The 12,193-nt window shown below is 38.0% G+C and overlaps 1 protein-coding gene across 1 annotated transcript in view; it reads left to right on the plus strand.

Annotated features, from left to right (window-relative positions):
- Nucleotides 1-12,193, plus strand: part of astn1 (astrotactin 1) — a 409,363-nt gene that overhangs the window by 153,626 nt on the left and 243,544 nt on the right. The window contains exon 12 of the mRNA XM_040142993.1: nt 6,330-6,480. Coding sequence (XP_039998927.1) covers nt 6,330-6,480 — 151 coding nt within the window. The remainder of the gene's footprint in view (nt 1-6,329; nt 6,481-12,193) is intronic.

Raw genomic sequence — 12,193 nt, forward strand, 5'->3', positions numbered from 1 at the left:
ATTTAATCGAAATTTCCAATGCTTTTATATTCAGTTTTATTAATATACTCCCTGGGGGTATGTAGCGAATCCACCTTTCAGGAGATGGTAGTTTGTGTCGCGTCACAGACCTGCAATTAATGTTTGCCTTTTCATTAACCATAACCACCATGTGTTTCAGTCGCCTAAAACTGACCGTACCTTTACTGTAGTTCATTTGACACAATCACAATCTCTCCCCAACCTCAAAGGGGAACTCTGAGGATTTTACACATCAAAGTCTATTTACAAGGTTTGGGGACTACTACTACATTTGTGAAAAAAGTTGTTTAAAGCCTTTTGTGGCTCCAGGGGGAGCTGCGCAAAGTCTGATGTCACTATAGTCAGCATTGGTTGGGGTTGAAGACCACTAGTTTGAAGATTAAGAAAAATCTTGGTATGCGGACTTAGAAAGAAGTGAGTTTGCCAGACCTCGGTAGCCTGCTCCTCATCTCTGCTTGTGGCTAGAGACTCGAGGCTATATTAGCCACTGCTAGCATAACAAATATAAATTATCGGACAATAGTATAATCACAAAATATTTATATTTGATCTTAACATATTTTATGAATTACAACATAAACTATAAAAGTCAGTAGGGTGTAGAGCAGTGGGTGTATATATATATAACCTCAGTAAAAGCCTTCTCAAAGTGCTTAATTGGAGGGATTTTTAGAGGTTTTGAGAGATTAAACTATTCAATATTTTCACAAGAAAAAAGCAACAACTAGAGACAATGTAAAAAGCTTTTTGTGTTTCTTATTTCTTTAATCATCTTGTGGCCCGTCAGATTTGTCTTGGGACCTCTTGGAGAGTCACACTGATGTATAGAAAATATTTTAGCTATCATCTCAGTAATGGTTTCATTTGTTTATTGCACATAAAGCAGGGTTTACAAGTTAATCTGAAAATAATACACAGATACTTAAAATGTGACGTGTAGCAATAAAAGAAAAAAATCCAGTCAATAAGATTTCGTGTCAGTAAATCTCAGTTTAAATGTTATGGTTTTGGTTTGTTTGTTTGTTTGTTTGTTTTTCTTTTTTTGTTTTTCCCTAAATTGCATTCCTCTCTTTATTTAAATCATTTTGATGTCAAGACTCATACAGTCATGAAAAAAATGGAATCCCCACGTCTTAACTGACAAACACTGCTGTTGGAAATTATGCAGTTGTTTTTGATATGGGAATGTATGAACCCGATGCCTTCTTCTGGCAACAGGACTGCAGTTCACTTTGTTTCATATACTGAACTTCCACCCATCGTATTTACTATAAATGTAGTCTACCCAAGCTTACACATTTCAATTCCCCCTTCTATTTCAACCTTTTATTTTCATTTGGAAGCTGTTTTCGAGATGCTGTGTAAATAACTCATTTTCCTCTGATCTATGATGTGATGAACGCTATCTTCAGCTTTCCCCGGGGACCACAAGGAAGCACTGCTAACACCTTCCAGAAGCTGCTGATTTACTTTGCCTTTGAGCTGCCTTCCCCCATGTTTGATAATCATTTGTCACTCTGTCTTGCTCCTGAGCAGATTGTTAAATAGTGATGAGCCCTGATCTTCCTTCCCTTGATTAGCTGGCTTCATGGCAGTTACGACTGGATGAGGACTCAGCCTTAGTTTTTTCCTTTCTTAAGTATTTATTAGTGCTTTTGTAGCGGTGCCTTGAAGCTGTATTGAAAAGATGATCTTGGTATTCATTAAAGTGTTTATTATTTGTGCTTTTCTCATATTTTTACAGGTTTTTACTATTAAAACACAAGCTGTAAAGCAAAATTTACTAATTGAAAACTCAGTTATCCATTTCTCTAAATGAATGGATATTATTGCAGAAAGAACTATTTTACATCCTGTATAATCTGAAAAATCAAACACATCAACGCAGCTATCTTCAGAAATACCTTTATATTGAAATCTTTTTTTTTCCTGTTAATTGTCGATGGTAATTTTCACTTCTCTCTCTGAACTGAATAACTAACTAATGCAAGTAAATTGCAGGGCATAACTAGGCATTTAAACCTTTAGTGATACTTTAGTGGCAAATGGGCTGAATAAATGGTTTCTTTATATGGCTTGTTTTGACGTGTAACCCCCTCATTGTTTAGCTCTCCATGTTAATGTTGCCCATAATTGAGGCTTTTATCTATCACCTCTTTCATTGAAAGCAGCTGTCTTGGACAAAATGTAAAATATATTGCACGTAGTGCTTACTGGCCATTCATTTTAAGAGTTTCCTATATATAGGTTGTCAAAATTATCCGTATTGTTTCTTTTCTTTCTTTTGTAATTTACATTTGTTTTTAATATGAACTTGTCTCTTCCAGTTTTTAGATGGATATCATATCTGTAAAGTCACTATAATTAACTGAATTTTAGCATTTTGGACACACATTTACTTAGCTTTTCCATTTGAAGGTTAAGGTTAGATAAACATTGTGTTTGTCATTTTAATTAGATAAGTACATGAGGATGCAATGCCACAGCCTCTTTAAAGCCCCTGAAAACTTGACCTTAACTCTTATCTATTTCTCTGTTACAATAATAAACAAAATCAAAATAAACAAAGAAGAAAAAAAGATCTTTAGTTACTATTTCTTACAAGTTAAATATCCAGCTAATCTGCTTCATCGGGACTGTGTGGGTGGGGTGTACTGTGATCAGATTTGATTGGCAGTGGCCACACAACCCAGCAACTGTCGTCATATTTAAAATGTTGCTAAATCCTGAGTGGGGCACAGAAGTATTTGACATCAACTTTTTCTCCACTGAGCCCCACTATGGCAGAAAATAGTGTGTTAATGTGGGACCCCGTCATTCACAGCAAGAAGCTCATTGGGAAAAGTTTTCAATACCTTTAAAGAACTGGAAACTTTTTATAGTTTTTGTCCCCGTGACAGAGGGCCCTAACCAGGTCAACGGCGGCCCACTGGTCTTTTGAACCTGTTTACACTGTACATTAACATGCAGTCTGTATCCGGATATTTTATCTGAATAGGGGCCTGGTGTAACATCTTGTCTACACAGGCTGTGTAGCAAACGCAGCACATCAGCAGTGTAGCACCCTTAGTCCTCTATCACTGTCTATGATGGTTCTGATCAGTCATATTGCAGACTGCATACTACTAATGCTCAGATGCGTTTTGGTATAGCTCACAGCCCAATACACAACTGCAACGGCCACAGTTCGAGCCAGCGACCTCTGTTGCATGTCATTGTCTGTTCTGTCAGATGTGCATGAGACAGGTGACTGGATAAAGTAGTGTCCCGTGTAGACAACCTAGAAACTAAATAGAGTCTATATGTTTTGCCCCGCCTACCTAAGTTGCATGGTAAGGTCAGAATATAATGCCGGTGGAGTCAAAATAATAAGATTGATTATTATTACCATGTGTAAATGCAAAGGCACGTGATTAGATGCCATTACCCAGATAAAGTGTCAAGAGACAGATCACAACTTATTAAGAGATGTAAATGAAATATTAATTTACCACCACCATTAGGTAGGAATTTCCCCTTGAATACTCTGTTCCATGTCAAGATATTTAGAAGACTAGTTGCAAGATTTCTGCTGATTAATTTAAATATTTTTGGTACCTCCTTGACCATTTGATTAGAAGCTCCGTTAGGACAGCATTTAGTTGTACGCACGAAATACTATGCATGCTCCCAGGAGAATTTACCCTTTCATTTTTTGTCGCTAAATAAGCTTTTTTCATGTGCTGCCCTCAGACCAAATGTCATCTGTGCACACAAGACTGGCAGATTTCCCCGAAATTTGCTCAGTACACCTATGCTCCTGAAGGAATAAATCATCTTGATTTTCCTGACACCATGGTGTTTCCTTTAGTACAACTCTTAGGTAATGGATATTGTAGTAGCCTCAAAAAGTCTCTAACATGACTTTTTTTTTTGTCTTGTGTAATATGTAATGCTAAATTGAGTTGCCGTCTGCAGATGTTTCCTGAGTTTAATTGGACCTCGCAAATAATTTAGCATTCACACTTTCTGTGAGTTTCATCATCTGCCGAGGCTCTGCTCTATAGGTCCCCTCTGAATAAATGACAACAAAGCAATGGGCAATTATAATAGAAAAATTGGTTTGTAAGATAACATCAAGTTGACTGTGAAATGGAAGAAAACTCACAGTATAGAAAGCAGCAGTGTACCAGGAGTTGGGAAAATATATTTATATATATATATATATATATTATTATTTATTTTTTTTGAGTGCCTGAGAGGTCATCATTTTCTTTACCAAGGCAAGGTTCATGGCAATGCTATTACACAAGATTTTGTTTATCATCAGCAGTACTATTCCACTGCAGAAATAGCTCTGTAATTTAGATTCCATGAGAAAACATCGAAGTCCTCTCTGCTTTGTTCTTCCTCTCCACCAATCTCAAATACTTGTCTTTCTGCTGGATGATCTGCTTATTGACCTTGCGAGAGGTTCACAGGGAACAGAAAAAAAATAAACAAAGCACAGAAACACAAAGTGACTGCTCATAGCAAGGTTCGAGCAATGAATTCAGGGTGCATTTTATCTCATAGGTCTACTACTTTGCATAGCAATTCTGCTGTGAAAAGTCATTGCTTTTCTCATGTTGATTACGCAGACTAAATTAAACATGCAGGTATTTGTAATTCATGAAAACAAAGATCTCTTCAAGAAGTTAAATAGAGAGCAAGGTGTCACAGGATGTCTTGCAAGGCAGCATGTTGAAGCACTGCTTTGACAGTTGCCCATTCTTCCCTCAGACACATTGTAATGGGATCTACAGAAACATGATATTTCAATCAGTTCTGATGAGAGCAAATTGCATGTTGCTGACAGCAAGGCATAACTAATTGAAAGCTAAATTTCAGTCTGAATCATTGCTATCTTTAAAGCCTATAATTTGTAAACTCTTCATTGAAACAGTATTAATAATTACTAACTTTAGGCCAATCAACAGTTGTTGTTTATTTCTTTTTTTTTTTTTTTGTAGTTCCAGACCCATCCTACCAGTGCCTTTACCACTATCTTAATTTAGTCTGAGCACACAGAATCAAGGTATTCGATCTCAGTAAGTGGCTATGGGGCATCATTTTGTCACAGCCATATGCTATGAATTATGCTAATTACTGCGCTTACAAAAAATAAAAATAAAATACGGCACAGTAAATCTGAAGATTTAAAATTGAACTCTGTTCTAAATCTGTCCAAACTGTTATAAGTTTCACTTCATCATCCATCAAAGGAGATGTACAGTCATAGTACATAAGACTGTAAAAAAAACAATCCAACAGGTTGGTGTGTCCTCCGTGTCACTCTATCAAATGTTTTTTGGCCAAAATGCAGTCTAATTATCTTCCAAAAAAAAAAAAGAAAAGATGGTACAAACTAATAGTCTACCAGTTAGACACAGCAAAATGAGTGTTGCTGGAAGCTTGGTGCATAGACAGTATTTGTAGGGATAGTTAGCAACCTAGTGTGTGAGCTACTAGCAAACTGGAGAACATTCTGGTTTTAGCCAAACACAATAGCTAACCAAGCTAATGTCTCTGGCTGGCGATAAGCTCGGCTGCTAAGTGGACAAAATATTCACGAAGTTAACAAGAGACATAGTATTACCATCGACTCCTGTTTCATCATTCCAAAGCATAGCGTTGTATCCAATCATGCCCCTTTATACTCTGGCATAACAGGTTTATACAGAAGTGTGCAGTACAACGCAGCTAATATGAGAGCTAATATTCCGTTAGGTCAGCACTTGTCAAGACAGCTTGCTATTGATCAATGTCGCTGATTTGCATGTCTAACTTCACTGAAGTTGAAGTCGTCGTGCAAAAGGTCCTTGGGGTTTTTAATGCCTCTGTGAGTGATTCCACTCATGGTGATGTTTTCATTGAGGTACATTTAGATGCTGGTTGGATCTGGTCATGAGAGCTATTCTACTTTTTAAAGAGCCACTGCAACAGCAGCAGAAAAGATTTTTGCTGACCTCTAGTGGTTTAACTTGTGACCTCATTGCAGTGATGTACACATTGACATCATTGTCGTACACATTGGGTGTGGTTACAGGAGTAACAGAGATCACTTCTGACCATGCCCAACCACTCCCACGAGTGACACTGGGCTTGATCAAAAATGCAACATACTTGAAAGCTTTCACCAGAGAGGTCAGAGAAAAACTAATTTATCTATTAAGCAAGCTTAAATGGTGTGCTGTATTCTCAACAATCACATCAGTCTGCAGCAGTAATAACACACAAACACAGATGCTAAACAGCTGTTCTCTTACACACATTTTCTTCCTTCTCAGGGAGGAATTGATGATCAGTTCATCCTTTGACTCTTTGGAGGTTCTCTTGGACTCTTTTGGACCAGTTAGAGACTGCACCAAAGACAACGGAGGCTGCAGCCGCAACTTCCGCTGCATATCTGACCGAAAGCTGGACTCCACCGGATGTGTGGTGAGTCACCTTTCTTTCATAAAACTCTACCTGAAAGCTGCCATATTAGCCAAAAGAGCAGAACATGATGTTCCTCTCAGGTTTCAATATTAATCAAATTCAGAGTACTTTGTAGACTACTATACAGCCTGTACTTGTGCTTTTATGATTGATACAATATGAGAGCATGGGACTGAATGCCTTTACCTCCAATACTGAGCACATCCAAGCCTTAGGTATTTCTGACCTGATGCCCACATATGTTTTTGGTCTCTTCACCACTCTTTCATATTCTAATGCTGTATGAATATCCCCTTATGTTCATCAGTGTTTAGGTCCGTCTGCCTGTATAAATATTCATGAGCATATCTGCTGGCCAAGATGACCCATTTCAAGGACAAGCAGTAGACCTGCTCTCTGTAATGTGTCTGAGTAGACAGTTTGACTTCGCCTCTTGTCTCATGTGCCTCTTAGGCCAACAACACATTCATTACCTCCAGGTGGTGCTTAGCAACCAGGCCATGTAGCAGCCAGGTTTGTTTTCTTCTCCATCTGGTGGGAACTCCAGCAATGCTGTTCTTGTTATTTCCTGAATCTTAGCACCGTCTGCTAGTGTTTTGCTTCTACAAAATCTCTCACTTCTACTGATAAGCTGTCAGGCAGCAACTCCCCCTAACTATTTAATTTCTTTTCAAGTACTTTGATGAACTTGAGTACAGCCTTTCAGGTAGGGTGGGAAGATGCTATTTATGCAATTCTCAAGGAGAGGGAAACAGCTTGTCAAATGTTTTTATAGGAAAATGTTTCATTTATAGATTAGAGCATATTAGTGTATTTCCAAGAATGATATTTGTAGGTAGTATCGCAAACATTAGCACAAAGGAGTAAATATTAGTTTGGCCAGCAGACAGGCATGTAAGACACATTCTGAACTGCATTTATTGATCACTTTCTTGCTCTTTCATCATCTGACTTTAATCTTTAAGTCTTGAAGTGAGACTTGAGGCTAAAAATGAGTAAGCTGTAAGTCTACTCTCTGGGAGATAGTAACTGGATTTCAGATTCATACATTTGGAATCGTAATAATTCTGATAATTAGTGAGATGGTCGAACAATGGTGAGTGTCAAGTAATCATGTGATCATGAATGTCATACTTTTAAGGGAAAGCGTTAAAAAAAATGGCATTTTACATTATAATCATCAAGTAACATCAGGTAAAAACAACAATTCAATTTTTCCTTGTGGAACACAAAATGTTTTTCTTTTGTCTAAGTAAAGGCAAAATGTTGGATTATTCCCAGTTTTACTGACGGTCTGGTGCCATTGCTGAGTTACTGTCTCATTCTCATTCCCCCATCACTGGAATGAGCTGTGAGTGCGGAGTAAGAGTCTAACGCCAAGCTAGTGGCTGTGTGAGGCTTTACTTAGGTACAGCAATTCTTTGAGGTAAAGGCTAGCATGTTCACCATTCCAGTCTAACGTGTTAGCATACTATCATCTGCCAGTTATCACTAACCACTACGTAGAGAGGTGAAGATGGATGGGTATGTCTCCAGTTTTGTAGGTATTTTGTCATCAACCACATACACATTTTACAATGTTGTGCGATCTGTCAACCACCAGTGTTTTTCTTCTTTAGAGATTCAAAGATTCATTTTGGCACTTTGTGCTTCACTTGGTGCTTCAGAAAAAGAAAGATATACTAAAAAGAACATTAGCTGTTATCTAAAGCTAATGCAATGCATTTCTGAGCTTTGGAAGGTCGAGCAATTAGATTCCATCACAAATGTATTACTACTGTCTGAAAGTGTCCCCCATTCACTGGTTCTAGTTGCGTTAAGGGGTTGCTCAGGCCATTGTTGTCCAGTTATGAGATTTTATCACAAAGGTTAGTTTATCTCACTTGTTAGTATATCTTGCGAATACCCTGTGAATAATGTCCATTACCTGAAATTGCTTTATACACTGTGAAAGGAGTCCAGTGCGCTGCAACAACATTGCACTGGAATGTCACAGACCAAAATATCCGTCCAATTTCCATCTTGTACCAAGAGATGACAGAGTGGAGATTTCCAGCCAGGGCTTTGAAGTCTCATGGGCATTTGATTATGTTTTACTTAGTTAAGACATTCATGTGTTTTTTTTCCCTGCTCTTCCCTCGTGTGGGAGAGTAAAAAGAAAGTCCAGATATTTTGTAGTGATATTATTCCTTTAAAAATAATTACTGTCTTGTATTCCCCAGCATGTAGAAGGCTACTTCTTTATATTGCACTATGTTGCAAATCCTTGCCAAAAGCCTCAGGGGAAAAAAAATCAATTTTTCCCCCCTAATACTAGTCTCATATGGATCCAAAGAGAAACAGTGCTGGCACTTAGAGGTATCATGAGACTCTCCTTTTGTATCCATATTAATTATTTATTGTTCTGTTATATTTCCATCCCTGTGAGCATGTTGAAGAATACGGTGATATTTTTATTTTATTTTTAAGAAACTTTGCAAAAAATACCAAGATGAATTCTGCACTTACTGACAGTACTTTTCCTTACTTTATCCCCTCATATATAAATGTTAACCAAGCTCAATTGTAACCACAAATGAAACAGAAATCCATACTTAAAATAAATCTATTAAATTCACACTTGAGTAGAGCTCCATTGAGAAGGAGCTGGACAATAATTTTAAAGGATTAGTTCAAAATACTTCTCAAACCTAGGAAAAAATTAGATATTCAATTTGGAATGATTTGTCAGGGTTCCTCTTTATTCATACTTTATAAATGCAATGGGCTGCCGATACGACACTAAACCATTTCAGAGATAATGTGAAGAAGTATTTTGAATTTGACACCTACACATATGGAAAATCTTTGACACATTGATGGAGCATCCTAGATCAAGCCAAGGCTGTTCGCTGACTTTGAAAAATTGCAACTGTTGAGCAACACTACCACAAAAACAAATCTGATCAAATCACCTGTTAGCCTTTTAGTCAGTTTTACAATCTAATGCTACCATAGAAACAGGCTATGTGGCTTGCATTCAAATTATTTCAAATAAAGTACGTGTTCGCTCTTACTTATTCAGAGTTGAATTCCTTTCGAAAATAGTAGCCCTATCAGCCAATTTAAGTATACATGGTGTGCCTTGTTTATGCTGTATTCCCCACTTGCATTCATGCATGTTAATTATCAAAAAAAAAAAACCAGTCTACCAATTTGTTTATTATCTGAAGTGCACTTTGCAGTCAGTGAAATCCCATCAAGGGATTCAGAAGTATGGAGGACATAATTAAGTAAAACAAAAGAGGAAAAAAAAGTATATCCTCAACTTATATACATCGATCAATCTTCTTCCTCTGCATTTTTGGAGGAAAAATATATGTAATTTTACATATATGTAACTTAAAGTAGGCACTTTTTTCAGTTATAGTTGCATTTAAATCAGTCTAGCTGAGGTTGAAACTGGTTACAGTGCTTTCCATAATAATGGTATTAAAATACATGTAAACGTCTGTTGTATTTCATTCCACTAAACCTACTTAAAGTCATATTTAGTTTACTTGATAGAGACTGATATGGTAGATAACGTTGTAGTTGCATCTTTCCTACAGAGAGACCTTTGCTTTACAGCCTTATCTTTGATTTATATTCCGGCCCTGAGTAGTTGTCAAAGGTCGTTAATCTCTTCTAATGCGTACAGTAAGGTAGGCTGTATATAGCCTGTGAGGTGAACCTCAGGGGAAAATACCACCTGCTGCAGGTCAATCACTGGAGGTTATTTACCAGCATTACTTTCAACCCCTTTCTTGTCTCATTTTTTCCAGCCACGTGCTGGCTGGACAGTTGTACCAGAGAGATTTTAGAAACAAAATCAACTTGAACAACAAAAGAGGAGGTACTAAAAATAGGATTTTTGAAAAATAGGCCAGTCATTGCATTCTTTTGATGAGGCATTTGTTGCATTTGGCTGCATTTACCTCTGTATTTTATTGATACATCAATCAAAGCATCTTATCCCCGTCACCTGCTCCACTCTGAGGTTCTGCTGGACCGGCTTTTCTGTCCCACTCACTTTTTCTGTGTTTGTTTTTGATCACCAATGTTTTCTTTTCTGCATCTTATTATGTCATTCCATTGCTTTATCATTTTCATTTTCTGTTTATGATCCTCATTTTCTTTCATGGTTAATGGCCCCTATTTCATTTAGAATTTTAATAGGCCTATAAGTTTAGGTTATATTGCAGGTTATTGAGGAAGGGACAGTATTTCAAAGGTTGATTTGAGCTGTGGCAGTCCAGTAAGCATTTCTCCATTTCATTTTTTAACTTGGGGATCTCATCCTGCTCCTGAACTGCATTTTTCTGAGCTCTCCTTCATTTGCTGAATCTGCCTGGAGGTCAGTCCCTAAGCTGCTACTGCTGTCTTAGTAAATCAGACACTAATTACACACAGATTGCAAGCACAAATTGAACGAATGAGGGAGCATAAATCTGCTCTGCACTTTTATTTTTGTAAATCTGGCCCTGAATGTGTCAATCACATAGGAGAAGTAGATAAGAAGAAGCAGGTGAGTTGAGGAAGGATTTTTTTGAAGGTTTTTCTTTGTTGTTGTTGTTGTTTTGCTATTCTTACATGGCCAACGTTAGCATTAACAGCTGTTTACTCACCAGTCTGGAAGACACGTTGCGAGTTTACCATCAAAATTAATTCCTTTACTCGCCAAGAGTTGTCTCCAGTGGTGGAAAGCAACGCCAGTGTTAACTCTGGTTTTGCTTCAATTTCTATCCCTTCTTTTCTTCTTCTGAAGTTAGCATGCTAACCAGCTAGCCCTGGCCTGGCTTTGTGATAGCATGTCACTGTAGCTTCCTTGCTGCCCTGAAGAAGCTTAGAGGGCATATTATAACCTCTTACCTTGTAAACGCAATGATGGCTGAGGCGCTTAGCAAGCAACCATCACCATCACCCAAACCACGTTTGGGGGCAAAGAAAAATTATAGATAGCCCCTTTAAGCCTTTGAGACAGCTGGGATGTAGATTGTGATATGGTGCAGCTTAATTTGTACAGATGTCCATAGTGGTTGACTATTTGCTGATTTCCTGAGCTTTAAATAACGTATTACAGTTCCCTAAATTGTTTTGGTATTCTGTTTGAATGACACATTTCATTATTATGCTGTTTTTCTAACAACCAACTCCTAATGTCATTTGCAAGTAAGCTAAGCCTTTGATCTTCACCCACAAACAAAACACATCCCGGTACTGTCCATCACCACGCTGCTCCGCTCCCAGCTGCTGTGCATATATTACTGGGTATTTTAGTAATTATCTCGTGAGTGTCGAGCTTATAAATGAGCCTCTCATCCATCTAATAAGGGTGGTAAACTGGCTAGGCCCCAGCACTCTGATTCCCCCTAATCAATTAACACCTTGTCTGAATCTGTGCTGCCAGTAGCTGTCCTGTCTGAGTTTAATATCTTTCCTTGTGTGAGAGTCGACTGATGTTGGCGGTCTGTGCTGACCGACCTGCTCCATCTCGCTGATATATTGCACTCCTGGGGAGAGGCAGCATGTGGCGCCTGTGGAAGTGAGAGCGTAATAATCACAGGATGATTGTGAGATTAATTAGCTCCGTCGTGTCACTTGTCTTACCCTGCAAAATGGTGGAAAACAAGGATGTTGTTGACAGAGCAGATTGCCACCAGGATGGAATTACGAGAATAACTGGATCCTGTCC

This window comes from Xiphias gladius, chromosome 14 (genome assembly GCF_016859285.1).
Source record: "Xiphias gladius isolate SHS-SW01 ecotype Sanya breed wild chromosome 14, ASM1685928v1, whole genome shotgun sequence".
Taxonomy (NCBI): Eukaryota; Metazoa; Chordata; class Actinopteri; order Istiophoriformes; family Xiphiidae; genus Xiphias; species Xiphias gladius.